The sequence below is a fragment of the Brassica napus genome, unplaced genomic scaffold (assembly GCF_020379485.1).
Source record: "Brassica napus cultivar Da-Ae unplaced genomic scaffold, Da-Ae ScsIHWf_2514;HRSCAF=3250, whole genome shotgun sequence".
Taxonomy (NCBI): domain Eukaryota; kingdom Viridiplantae; phylum Streptophyta; class Magnoliopsida; order Brassicales; family Brassicaceae; genus Brassica; species Brassica napus.
Genome location: NW_026015833.1, coordinates 31898 through 43187, shown reverse-complemented (window position 1 = coordinate 43187; position 11290 = coordinate 31898). Strand labels below are relative to the sequence as shown.

The 11290-nt window shown below is 33.9% G+C and overlaps 1 protein-coding gene and 1 pseudogene across 1 annotated transcript; one reads left to right on the top strand and one right to left on the bottom strand.

The window, feature by feature from the left end:
* Window positions 1-315: 315 nt before the first annotated feature.
* LOC125601285 lies at window positions 316-2771 on the bottom strand (annotated as a pseudogene).
* Window positions 2772-7304: 4533 nt separating this feature from the next.
* On the top strand, window positions 7305-8777 carry LOC125601287. The gene is made up of 5 exons (XM_048773549.1): window positions 7305-7366; window positions 7474-7585; window positions 7662-7777; window positions 8258-8351; window positions 8448-8777. The coding sequence occupies exons 1-5, from the start codon at window positions 7305-7307 to the stop codon at window positions 8775-8777; spliced, it is 714 nt and encodes a 237-aa protein (XP_048629506.1).
* The last annotated feature ends 2513 nt before the right edge of the window (window positions 8778-11290 follow it).

Sequence of the window (11290 nt, the reverse complement as noted above, 5' to 3'; positions counted from 1 at the left end):
ATATTCTTTAGAATTTAACATAAGGTATACCTCTTCCCATACAATATGTAAAAGGTAAAAAATGCCTTTCAAGCAAGATCGTGGTGAACAAGATCAACCTATATATATATATATATATATATATAGAGGCACATTATGAAATTTGCCTTTATATATCTTGTACAATGTTCTGTTCTATGATAGGCACAATATCATCTATACGTACATATATATATATATATATGCATTTATGGGCAATGATTATTTATACTAAAAAACTCCATTGGTCCCTTCGTGTTCATTGCTGAACTTGTTTCCACTCCACCAACCGTCGCGAGGAAATCCATCACCTGAATATTTAGCAGAAGTATATCATTATATTTGAGTAACCATAGGTATATACGGGGTATAGATACATACGAAAAATGGATGAATGTAGACTTTTAACATGTTTGTATATTTGTATGTGTACTTGCCTCAAGTGGGTCTTGCAAAGAATACGAAGCATTGGTGTCTTTGGGAAACTTGGTGACAAGAAGACCTAAGCCTTGTCCTCTCTCTTGAAGCAGCTAATTTAAAAGACACAAATTAAAACGGAAACAAAACAATTAGAATTTTGAAACTAATTGTATACATCGCACGTAAATTGAATTTGTATACCTTGAAAGCATCTTCATCGGTTCGATCATCACCAATGTAAATAGGAAATACATCGCTAGAGTTATCAAATCCTGCAACAGCCAAAGTATTAAATTTAGAATTTTATATTTTAATTCTGGTAAAACCACTTAAGAGCCATATTATTGTTGATGAAAAAAAGATTTTTGCAAAATAAAATACAAGAAATGGAAAAATATCTCACCAAGTGACTCTAACAAAAACTCAAGGGCCTTGCCTTTGTCCCATTTACCATAGGTCGGATTTCAAAAACCTGATCAAAGTCCAAAATAAATAAGTTAGATTGTTTTTAATGCAAAAACTCTAACTTACTTAAATTCACCAATAAGAACATGCCACTCTATGTTCAAAAAAGAACATGCCACTTCGTACCTTCCGACCTTGGGACAGTTTCAGTGTCGGATAGTTCTTTACCACCGACCGAACTTTAAAGCCAGTTCGCTCCATTTCTGAATATATTTTCAAAGAAAATGGTATTAAGTACAGGAGTAATTAGCTTTAAAAATTTAACACATATCTGAAACGTTTGTACTAATATTATTTTTTACCTTCTCGTCCACACAGCGGAAGTGCACAGAAAGGCAGCAGAACTTGTTGTTCTCCACTTTGGCTCCAGGTGTTGATTTGGTTTTCTCCACTAATTGTTTAAAAGCCTACAAATTTATTTTAAATTTACTACTCAGTCACATACATATTTTATACAAATAGAGAATAAACCAAAAAAGAATGAAACAAAATTGTATTTTACCTCATCAATCATGGGAAGAAAATCTCCGGCTGGTTGATAAAGAACTGATGGTTTATCCTAATAACAAAAGTAAAACTTGTACAACTAAATAAATTTTGGATTATAATTCTGTAATTATTTGAGCTTAATATATAATCTTAAATAGGATTATAACCTTATTGTATCTAGAGAAACCTTTTGTTGGCCCTTTAATATCCATTCCATGGCTTCCAGCATAATACAGTTCTGCTAGCTTCACAAAGCTATAAACCTGCAAAAGTATTTCATTTAGAAGTTAAACTTATATTTGTTCAGTAATAAATGAATAATATATTTTTAATTTTACAAAAATGTTACCTTGTCTATGCATCTACCAGTAACTATAGAAGTTGGAAACACTTTGCCAGCTTTTTCACAGTTCTTCTCATCTGTGAAACATACAGAATAGAATATTTAATAATGGAAGAAATAATAAGCTGGAAAATATGGAGAATTTAAGTGGGTTAATTATAAGAACCTTGCTGGATATGAAAGCTCTGTCTGGATCAGCGACGATAGGAGAAAGAGTACCGTCATAATCAAGAAACATAACGATTCTTTTCCTCTTGAAGCTTCAGTGATCCGTTCAAACATGTCAAGTGCCGATGGATGTCGTTTCTGGTAGAGATTAAACACAAGAAAGCAATAAAACTTTAGCACCATCTAAGGAAAAAAAGAAAAAAGAAAACAGAGTTTGTCTGAAAAAAGCGTGTGATTGATCATGGAGCTTACCATCCAAGAATTGAGCTCTTCTTGTGAGGAAAGGGAAGGGAGTGATTTGAGATGAGTAGGAGAAGAAGCTCTCATGGAGTCAACCCAAGAGTTGAGTCTCTGACTTTGGTCGCCACTGATCTCGAGGCTTTTGAGTAGTTTCTTCTTGGAAATTGAGATATGACCGGGAGCAGTCGGTGGTTTTGAGCGGAAGGAGTAAATACGGAGGAGTTAGAGACGGTGGAGACGGTTATGATTCCCGTCGTGGCGTCTGGTACGACGACGTTTTGGCTCACCATTTTATAAAAAAAAATATAAAACAGAGGAGAAGGAACGAGAATTATTCGAATAATTGATTTGGTTGTTTTGCAGTGTTCGAAGAGACGAGAGAGATAGTGTGGGAGGAATGCGGTGACCAAGAGGTGGCTTATATAGATGCACAAGACTTGGTGAGAGATAGAGAGAGAGAGAGAGAGAGTCTCGTTACAAGTGGGAGCCATGGGACCGAGATTATGAGGTGGGACCTACAAGCCGGCCCAGCTGAATGAGGTGGTGGTGACTCTTCTCTTTGTCTGAATTGGTCCCACAGTAACGCCACGTGTCTCAGATGCAGTGTAAGTTTCTACTAAGAGCATCTCCAACCCAAGACCTCGTTCTAAAGAAAGCAAAACCTCAAAATAAAGATTTGAGTAGTAGTTACTCCAACCATAAATTTTTAAAAATCTTTAAAATTTATTGTTTTGCATTATAGTATTTGACATTAACAAAAGTTACTAAATAAGAATAAAACTTTACAAATACATATAAAACATACTTTTAAATATTATACAACGCACAATATTACAATATTATATAATAAAAATAATACAAATGACATATATAGTAAAACAACACACATACACACAAATTTTAGAAATTATATTATGTAATTTGCTATAATTTATGTTAAATTTGTTTAATGCATTTATTTTTGTGTGAGCTTTATTTAATATTTTTCTCTTTGTGTGAATTTTATTTTGTGTGAGATTTAATTAATGTAATTTTTTATTTTGTGAATTTTATTTTAATGTTATGTAATATTTATTCTATTTTATTTTGTTTGGTGTATTTAAAATATTCTAAATAAAGTTAGTAGATATATTTGAAAGTAAATAGTTGTAAAGACTAAAAAGAAAATAAATAGTAGTTTTGAGGTTTTGAATAGTAAAACCTCAAATTTGAGGTGTCACCGTTCAAAACCTCAAAATTTGAGGATTTGATGTTGGGTGGAGATGATGCTGTAATCTAACGTTGACGAATCATATGACAATTTAAGCAATGGAGTTACTTTTCTCACAAACTAATTAATGTCCATTTCTTCAGAGACATCGACATTTTTGTTTCGTTTGGGAAAATCAGTTGTAATAGGGAAACTTATATGATGCATATAATATAGTAGTAACTATGATAGTATACTAATGTAGTAGTGTAGTAATCTCGTTTCTATTATCTTGTATTCGAAAACGATGTCTCGTTTAAAAAAAAAAAAATAGTAGTAATAACTAAAAAAAGGGGAGGTCAACAGCTTTCACGATCTATTAAACATCCACTAAAGTTTTTGTTTTATTTATGATATTTATCCATATTTATCGAAATTTTTAATGACCGTTTTATTTATAATTAAAATCAAGTAATCTTTTTGTTGTTCCAAAACCCGATAGAAAAACAACTCAATAGTTTTCCGAAAAATTTTCTAAGATAGATATAAAAAAGTTTTTATCACAAATATAGATCTTAAATATATGACCAAAATATTTTATTAAGGGGTGTATTTTTGGGTTTATAATTTAGAATTTAGGATTTAGGATTTAGGATTTATGATTTATTATTTAGGGTTTATGGATTAGAGTTAAGGGGTGTGGTTTTGGAGGTATGATTTCAAATTTTAAAACTAAAAAAAATATTAAAATTTCAAAAATAAAAAATCTATTTTGGTCATTTTGTTTTTTTTGAGGTATATTTTGTGACATAAACTTAAAAAATATCAATTTAAGAGAATTTCCCTAGTTTTCCGGCTTGTTTCAGTGTATACCAGAGGTTCTCTTCCTCCTCACCTTAGTTTTCTCTTGCTTTGCTATCTTACCTAGTTTTCTCGCCGATATGTCCGAGCCTTTGGTGGAGTTTTGAAGCCGTACGTTCACATTTTGGTTGTATGGTGAATCGTTTATATATAATGTTTGAAACAACAAACAAATATTTTCATTTGTATATAAGAATTATGCTAGTCAGATAAAGGCTAACGAACGGTAATGAATAACTCTTTTTTTTTGAATTGAATGTTAAATTTAATTCAAAAGAAAAAAACTTTGTTACATCGAGTGATACTCTGTAGAAAATAACTTTCTTCCTATCTCATCTCAAATTAAAAAACTCCAACTCAAAATCAAAACTAAAAGATATAGATTTTCTAGACTCTTGTACCAAACCAATAAGTCATTCCACCTCCAAAGTCTTTATCTTCTCTTCTCTGAATGAGTGTGAGCTTATTTCTCATGCCTTTATCAATCAGTTTTGTCAATAGATCAGCAGGGGAAGGCCCTTCTCCATGTCTTCTCCTATTTCTCTCTCTCCATACTGTATGAACTGTGAGCTGAAAGACGTATTTGATAATGAAAGACTTCACTTAATTTACTTGTCTGCAGAACCCTCATTATTCTCATTAATCTCCTCCATTGGTTAGTGTACTCATTTTGCAACACTCCTTCCATCAACTTCTTCCAAATCTGAGCAGTGTATACACATTCAAAGAACAGATGCTCCATTGTTTCCAATGGTTCATTACATAAGACACAAGAGCTGTCCACAGACCCACTACAATGCCTCATGCGATCTCCTGTTGCAAACCTTTTTTTCATTGCAGTCCACAATATAAAAAGGTACTTCGTCGTAGCATATTTATACCATACCTCTTTATACCAATCACAAGTTATATACTTTTCTATCACTTCAAAATATTAATAAATGTAAATGCCAGCGTTAGTTATAGATTTGAGCCACTTGGCATAAAGTGTTGGCACATAGCATAATCCTAAAATTTTGTATTCGCCACAGAACATCTAATTTTATGATTCATTTGGCCTGCAATATTTTTGGTTATCCGAAATTTTAGACTTTGTGAAGATAAAGAAGTATAGAGAATTTCTTCATGCTCGTTCCAAATTGTGAATATTCGCCCTACTAAAACTAAAAAGTTCAAAATATAAATCGTAGCATCAAGTTATAAAACCATGTTGCCCAGCTCTCCACAATAACCAAGCTGACCAAACGACTAACGGTGGGCATCAAAACCAAATCTTTATAATCTTACCAATCCCAATATATAAAAGGGACCGAGGGAGAGATTGAAGCTGTCCACATCACCTAGGAAAATCATCCAATCAGAGCACTCTTTTTTGACAAGTCATGATGGCTTCATATGGACTATTTTCACACTTTCGTATGGGCTCTATTGGGATTTATTTTGGGCTTTTTTCAGAATATCATTAGGCCCATCGATGCCAAATCTGCGTCTTCCGGAGTCGATAGTCTCTCCACCCGCCCCCCCCCCCCCCCGAGACTCTTCCACTTCATTTTCTCCAAACGTCTGATCTTTCCCCGTTACCTTCACAATCAATGACGCTGTTAAAGCTATTCTTCAATTATGTGATCCATCTCCCCTTGATACTTCTCTTATTCAAATCTCTGTCTCTTAACCTAAATTCATCCTAAATCAAAAAACCTAATTTGTAAAAACTACACCCATGGCGATGAAAACCACCGCAAAGTCTCACCTTACCACCTGAAAAGCTCATGTCGCCATGTATTTCAACGACATCTCACCAGGACGATCTGAGTCACAGCTTCGATTCCAGCTAATCCATTTTGGGGAGGCAAGAAACATAGCCAAAGCTGGGGCCTTTCTTGGCTTAGAGCTCATACTCATTGATGAACAGGTATGAGTTCTAATCCCCAACTTTCATTCCACTGTATTCTAAATCAACATCATTAAACCTGAATTATTCCAACTCCTGCAGGGGACTGTGATGCAAGGTTTCATATCCTCTAATCGTGCTGAAACATACCGGCCTCATCTCAAAGCAGGAGCTACTTACACTCTTCAGATTTTTTTTGCCACCAGAAGCAAGGAGATTTATCGCGTTGCTGATTAGAGTTTAACAATTTCATTCTCCAACGGCTCTGTTCTCGCTCCCCTTGACGACGATGAAATCCCCATCTATGTATCTTTCCCCGCAGACAGGTTCAGGTTCCACACACATGAGGATTCCAAGCTAACCGTGGACTCAGGGGCGACCTCTACGGTAATCTATGTGATTTTAAAAATCTGTGTTGTATTTAGATATCTCTACTAATCTTCAAGAACAATGTTGTAGATGTCGTTGGCCACTTGAGGCTGGTGAATGGACAGTCTCTCATTGACCGCCCCGTCCTTGATGAGGCCGAAATAATCAGCATGCGTCATGTTTTGGTACATTTGCAGACAAAAGAGTACGTGTTTATTGTTATTATGATCACAATCTCACGTTCTGTAAAGCTTACTCTCTAGGACATCTTGATAACACTTAAGCTGTTTTAAATAATTTTTTGCAGTGGACCCGTTATGAAGCTGTACCTTTGGGACCAGGCTGCAAAAGATTTTTACAAGAAATTCACATCCAGTGAAGACACTCCCACTATTCTTTTGGTCACACTATGAACCCAAAAACTATAGCAGGTAATCAGTTTTTCCCATGTCATAACCCACCCACTGCAAATACAAACGTTTCCTGTTTTGCCTCATTAACTCTTACTCGAAATAGACTGGGTCAATGATCTCAGGGTTATGATTCATCCTTTGTAAATTACACTTTCATTACCCAAATCTCATAAGGTTCATATTAATGTCTAATGTTCATTTAGATTGCTCATCACGCAACCTCTATGTTAATGCTTGATAGTTTCAGAAAAGAATTAAGTTGCGTTTGGTTGCTCATATCTCATAAGTTTAGGTTCCTGTCTTGCGTTGAGTTATGTTGCGGTTCAAGATATATGTGGTCATCTTCTCTCTTTGAAGTTTCAGCCATTCATGAAACAGTGTCATTAACGTGTCTGTTTTAATGCGGCAACCAAAACAGGTAATTTAGCTCTCAGTTCGATGTCATCCTCACGTGTCTTCATAGACAAAGATATCCAGCCCACGATTGATTACTTCAACTGGTTAGTAGTTGTAGAGAGAAAAGTGATATGTTTGTCAATTCCAAGTAGTTTTCTTTTCAGTCTCTCTTGAGTGAGCTTTAATAATTATGTTTTGTAAATTGTCTCAGGTTGACTTCTAACCCAGAGATTGAGAATCGGGTTAATGCAGATGAGGTTACTAGGGTTGAGACAATGACAATTGGGCAGATCTTTGCTTACATCAAGCAGGAATATGCCAAGGTAAACAGAATGTTAAGATACCTCTGTAAGAAACGAAGCATATCCATGTCATTCACTATCTTTAAACCTATTGCAGGAAGCTTCTTTCAACTGCATAGCCACAATTGATGATGTTGAGCGTGACAGTGCATGGTACTATATTGCCTGCAGCGGTTGTCAAACTAAGGCCACCAGAGGTCCTTCTTCAGGGCTGTTCGTTTGGTTGCCGCAGGTACCGGCGGCAGCGGCAGCGTCAACATTCTGCGTCAACTCTTGTTCGTTTCGTTGACGCAGGAAGCTGCGTCTGACGCCGCGTCCGAACGCCGCGTCCTGCGGCTGACGCCGATAAAACCTGCGGTCGCGATATAGTATGCGGCAGCGTCAGCGGCAGCGTCAGCGGCAGCGTCAGCGGCAGCGTCAGCGGCAGCGTCAGCGGCAGCGTCAGCAGCGGCAGCGTCAGCGGCAGCGTCAGCGTCTGCGAAACGAACAACAACTGTCCTCATTGACGCCGCTGACGCTGACGCTGCCGCTGACGCCGAAACCTGCGGCAACCAAACGAACAAGGCTTTCGTTGATGTGCGCCAATTGTGGCAACACTAACGTTTCTGGTGTTGTGTAGCGGTATGCATTCTAACCTCACAATTTCATGCTTCATATTTCTAGAATTTGATTTTTGTTCACTTTTATTCACAGGTATCTCGCAAAGATCTCTGTCTACGACAATAATGACCAGGCTGTTTTCGTCCTACTTGGTGATGCAGGAACTGAGTTGACAGGGAAGCAAGCGGCATAATTGGTTGACAACTACTTTGAGGTACGTAGCCATAAACTCAAGCCCTCTCCCACTTCATTAGAAATCACTTTATTCCTCTTGAATTTTTAGGCTAATCAAGAACTTGGTGCTGGCCATCAGATGCCTGCCCCCCAAGCTTTAATTGACACCATTGGACAAACTCATAAGTTCAGGGTCAAGGTGTCTAACCTCAACTTCAGCGGCAAGATTCAGGCTATAACTGTTACTAAGGTTGTCTCACCAGAGATTCTGCCACCAGTGCCAACTCAAACTGAAATCCCACTTGATGCGGAAGATGAAGTTGCTTTGGCTACTGCAAGTGTCGTTGCTGGGTCTGGAATCAATGCTGATGATGGGAATGAAAGTAGCAGTAAAAGGGATGAATCACAGGAGACTAAGCGTCCTAAACATGGCAACTAGATCTTACGCCACTCACTTCATACATGCTGAGTGGTCCTTTTTTTCAGTTTGAGTCAAGACTATGATTTTAACGTTATTTAAAACTTTGCTTTGGTTTAGTATTTGCAAACAGTTTGTTATTTTTCTTTGGTCTTTGGTTTCATTGCAAAGAAAAGAGAAATATAAAAATTTTGAAGTTAGTGGTGCATTTAAATAACCGAAATTTTAAGATAACACAGCATATACATCATTTAGATTACCAAATAATGGAAATATTATCATCCAAAACAATTGCTGAAAATACCTTATTACACTTTATGGATAAAAAAATAATGAACTACTACGTCTATATATAATACCAAAAACAAATCTACCAAGTAACTTCCTTAATTTGCTCAAAATATAAGGTTATCAAATATTTATTAATAATTCTATTGGAAAATATATCAAGATATCTTAGGTCAAATACATTTCATATAAGGAATTAATCTTCAAAATTGTAGTCTTACAACTAAGTAGATACAGCCTAGAAAAAAAGAGAACCAACAAGCGCCTAAAATTAAGCGTATAATAAAGAGAACCAACAAGCGCCTAAAATTAAGCGTATAATAACAAATAACAAGCACCTAAAATAGAACGTTTCATTTAATAACAAATAAACAAGAAAAATAAAATTAGATGAAATTGGTATAAAAATTATTCCGGATTAAAAGTTAAATTAAAATAACATAAAATAAAAGAATAAATATAGTAAACTTTAAAAGTGTTGACATTATTAAAAAACATATATGTTAATATAAAATAGAAATAAGCTTAAATATGGTTTAATCACAAAATTATAAGATAAACATTTATGAATTTAATAAGTTGTTTAGAGCTGCTTTTAATTCTTGTCGCATTTACATTTTTTTAATTGTTACCTTCAATCTATCAATATACCATTAGATTTTTCCACGTTATTTATAAGAATTTAGGTTAGAACATCACCAATTAATGCATTGAGAATTTTTTAACTTTTAAAAAATTTCTAAATTACTTCTCCCTATTCCAACACCTTCGCAAGCTTAAGAATAGTGGAAATAAGTTTCTACTGTAACATACAAACAATATTCCAAGGCTAGAATTTTTTTAAATTTACCAATGACTAATATATCTGCATATGTGTAATGCAATCTATCCATAGTACTTTATGTGGTAACTAAATATGGAATCGTTCATACCGAAATCTACTACATATTTCACATTTTTACAACAAATGATTATTTACAAAAAAAATAAATACCAAAAAAGTTTATTGAAAATAAATTATGGCTTCAAAACTTAAAGAATTACTAAATTATTTATTGGTCATCAAAATTTACAGATTTAAGTATTAAAAATTATTACACATTTATAAAATTATATATTTATATGAAATAAAGGTTATTTACCTATATTTCAAAAAATAATTTATAATCAATCAGATGATCTATAAAAAATATAGAATATACATAAATAATAGAAAACATTTTTATTTATTAAATGTATATAGTATTATAATTTAAGAAAGATTTAAACATGATTACTAAAAGATTAATAGAAATATTTAATATTTTAACATAAATTAATGATATTTCAAACAAATAAAATATTTCGAAACAAATAAATGATATAATATATTTTTTTTTAAATAATTTTTTAAATTCTAAGGTTTAAGTTATATTTAACATTAATATTATATAATGTTTATAGACAAACAAACCACGCGTAGCGCGGTAAAATCTCTAGTTTTCCTTAAAAATAGAATTAAGATGGCTCATATTCTTACATATCCATATAAATATGCGATACCTAAAATACGAGTGACCTTTCGAGGAAGTTTTACTTCATCTTTGAACCTATCAAAAACAATTTGAAACTTGATTGTTAAGTTGTAACGCTTCTTATTTTTACACGTGGATATATTATTGGACCGTTTTGTTCATTGAATTGATACTTATCAAATAGTATTGCCTATAATGATAAGCCTTTTTGGTAATATTATAGGATATCACATTGCCATAAAATGGCGCCATTCTAGTGAAACATACATGTGTCGTAGCATGCATGCAAGTGTGTAAAAAGATTATATACAGTGTTTTGAGGACTAAATATAATAACACTCAAAATATCTGAGAAAAAAAACATAAAAGCTTTATCAAATTGAGTAATATTGAACATATAAATAATCTATATATAAGTACAACTCGAAGACGCCGCCTGTCTTTGAAAACAAAAGCACCCTTTCGTGCTAACCTCAAAACCAGCTGCGGCTGCAATATATTTGCTTATTAAATTTGTTTAATTTTCCAGTATCATATTTTAATAATGCTAACATGTATTACAATAAGATGGGCCTTTATTGCATAACATTTAAATAATATAGTCTTATATGGAATTTATTTTATAACATATATGCGTGCAGGGCCGTGCCTGACTTTTACGGGCCCTCAAGCACAAAATATATTTTTGGCCTTTCAATTATTTATTATGGAAAAACATTAAATTTATGGGGC

Coding starts and splice junctions, on each gene's coding strand:
- LOC125601287 (XM_048773549.1), top strand. CDS start 7,305: ATGTCATCCTCACGTGTCTTCATAGACAAAGATATCCAGCCCACGATT. Junction 7,586..7,661: donor TCAAGCAGGAATATGCCAAG/GTAAACAGAATG, acceptor AACCTATTGCAG/GAAGCTTCTTTCAACTGCAT. Junction 7,778..8,257: donor AGAGGTCCTTCTTCAGGGCT/GTTCGTTTGGTT, acceptor TTTTATTCACAG/GTATCTCGCAAAGATCTCTG.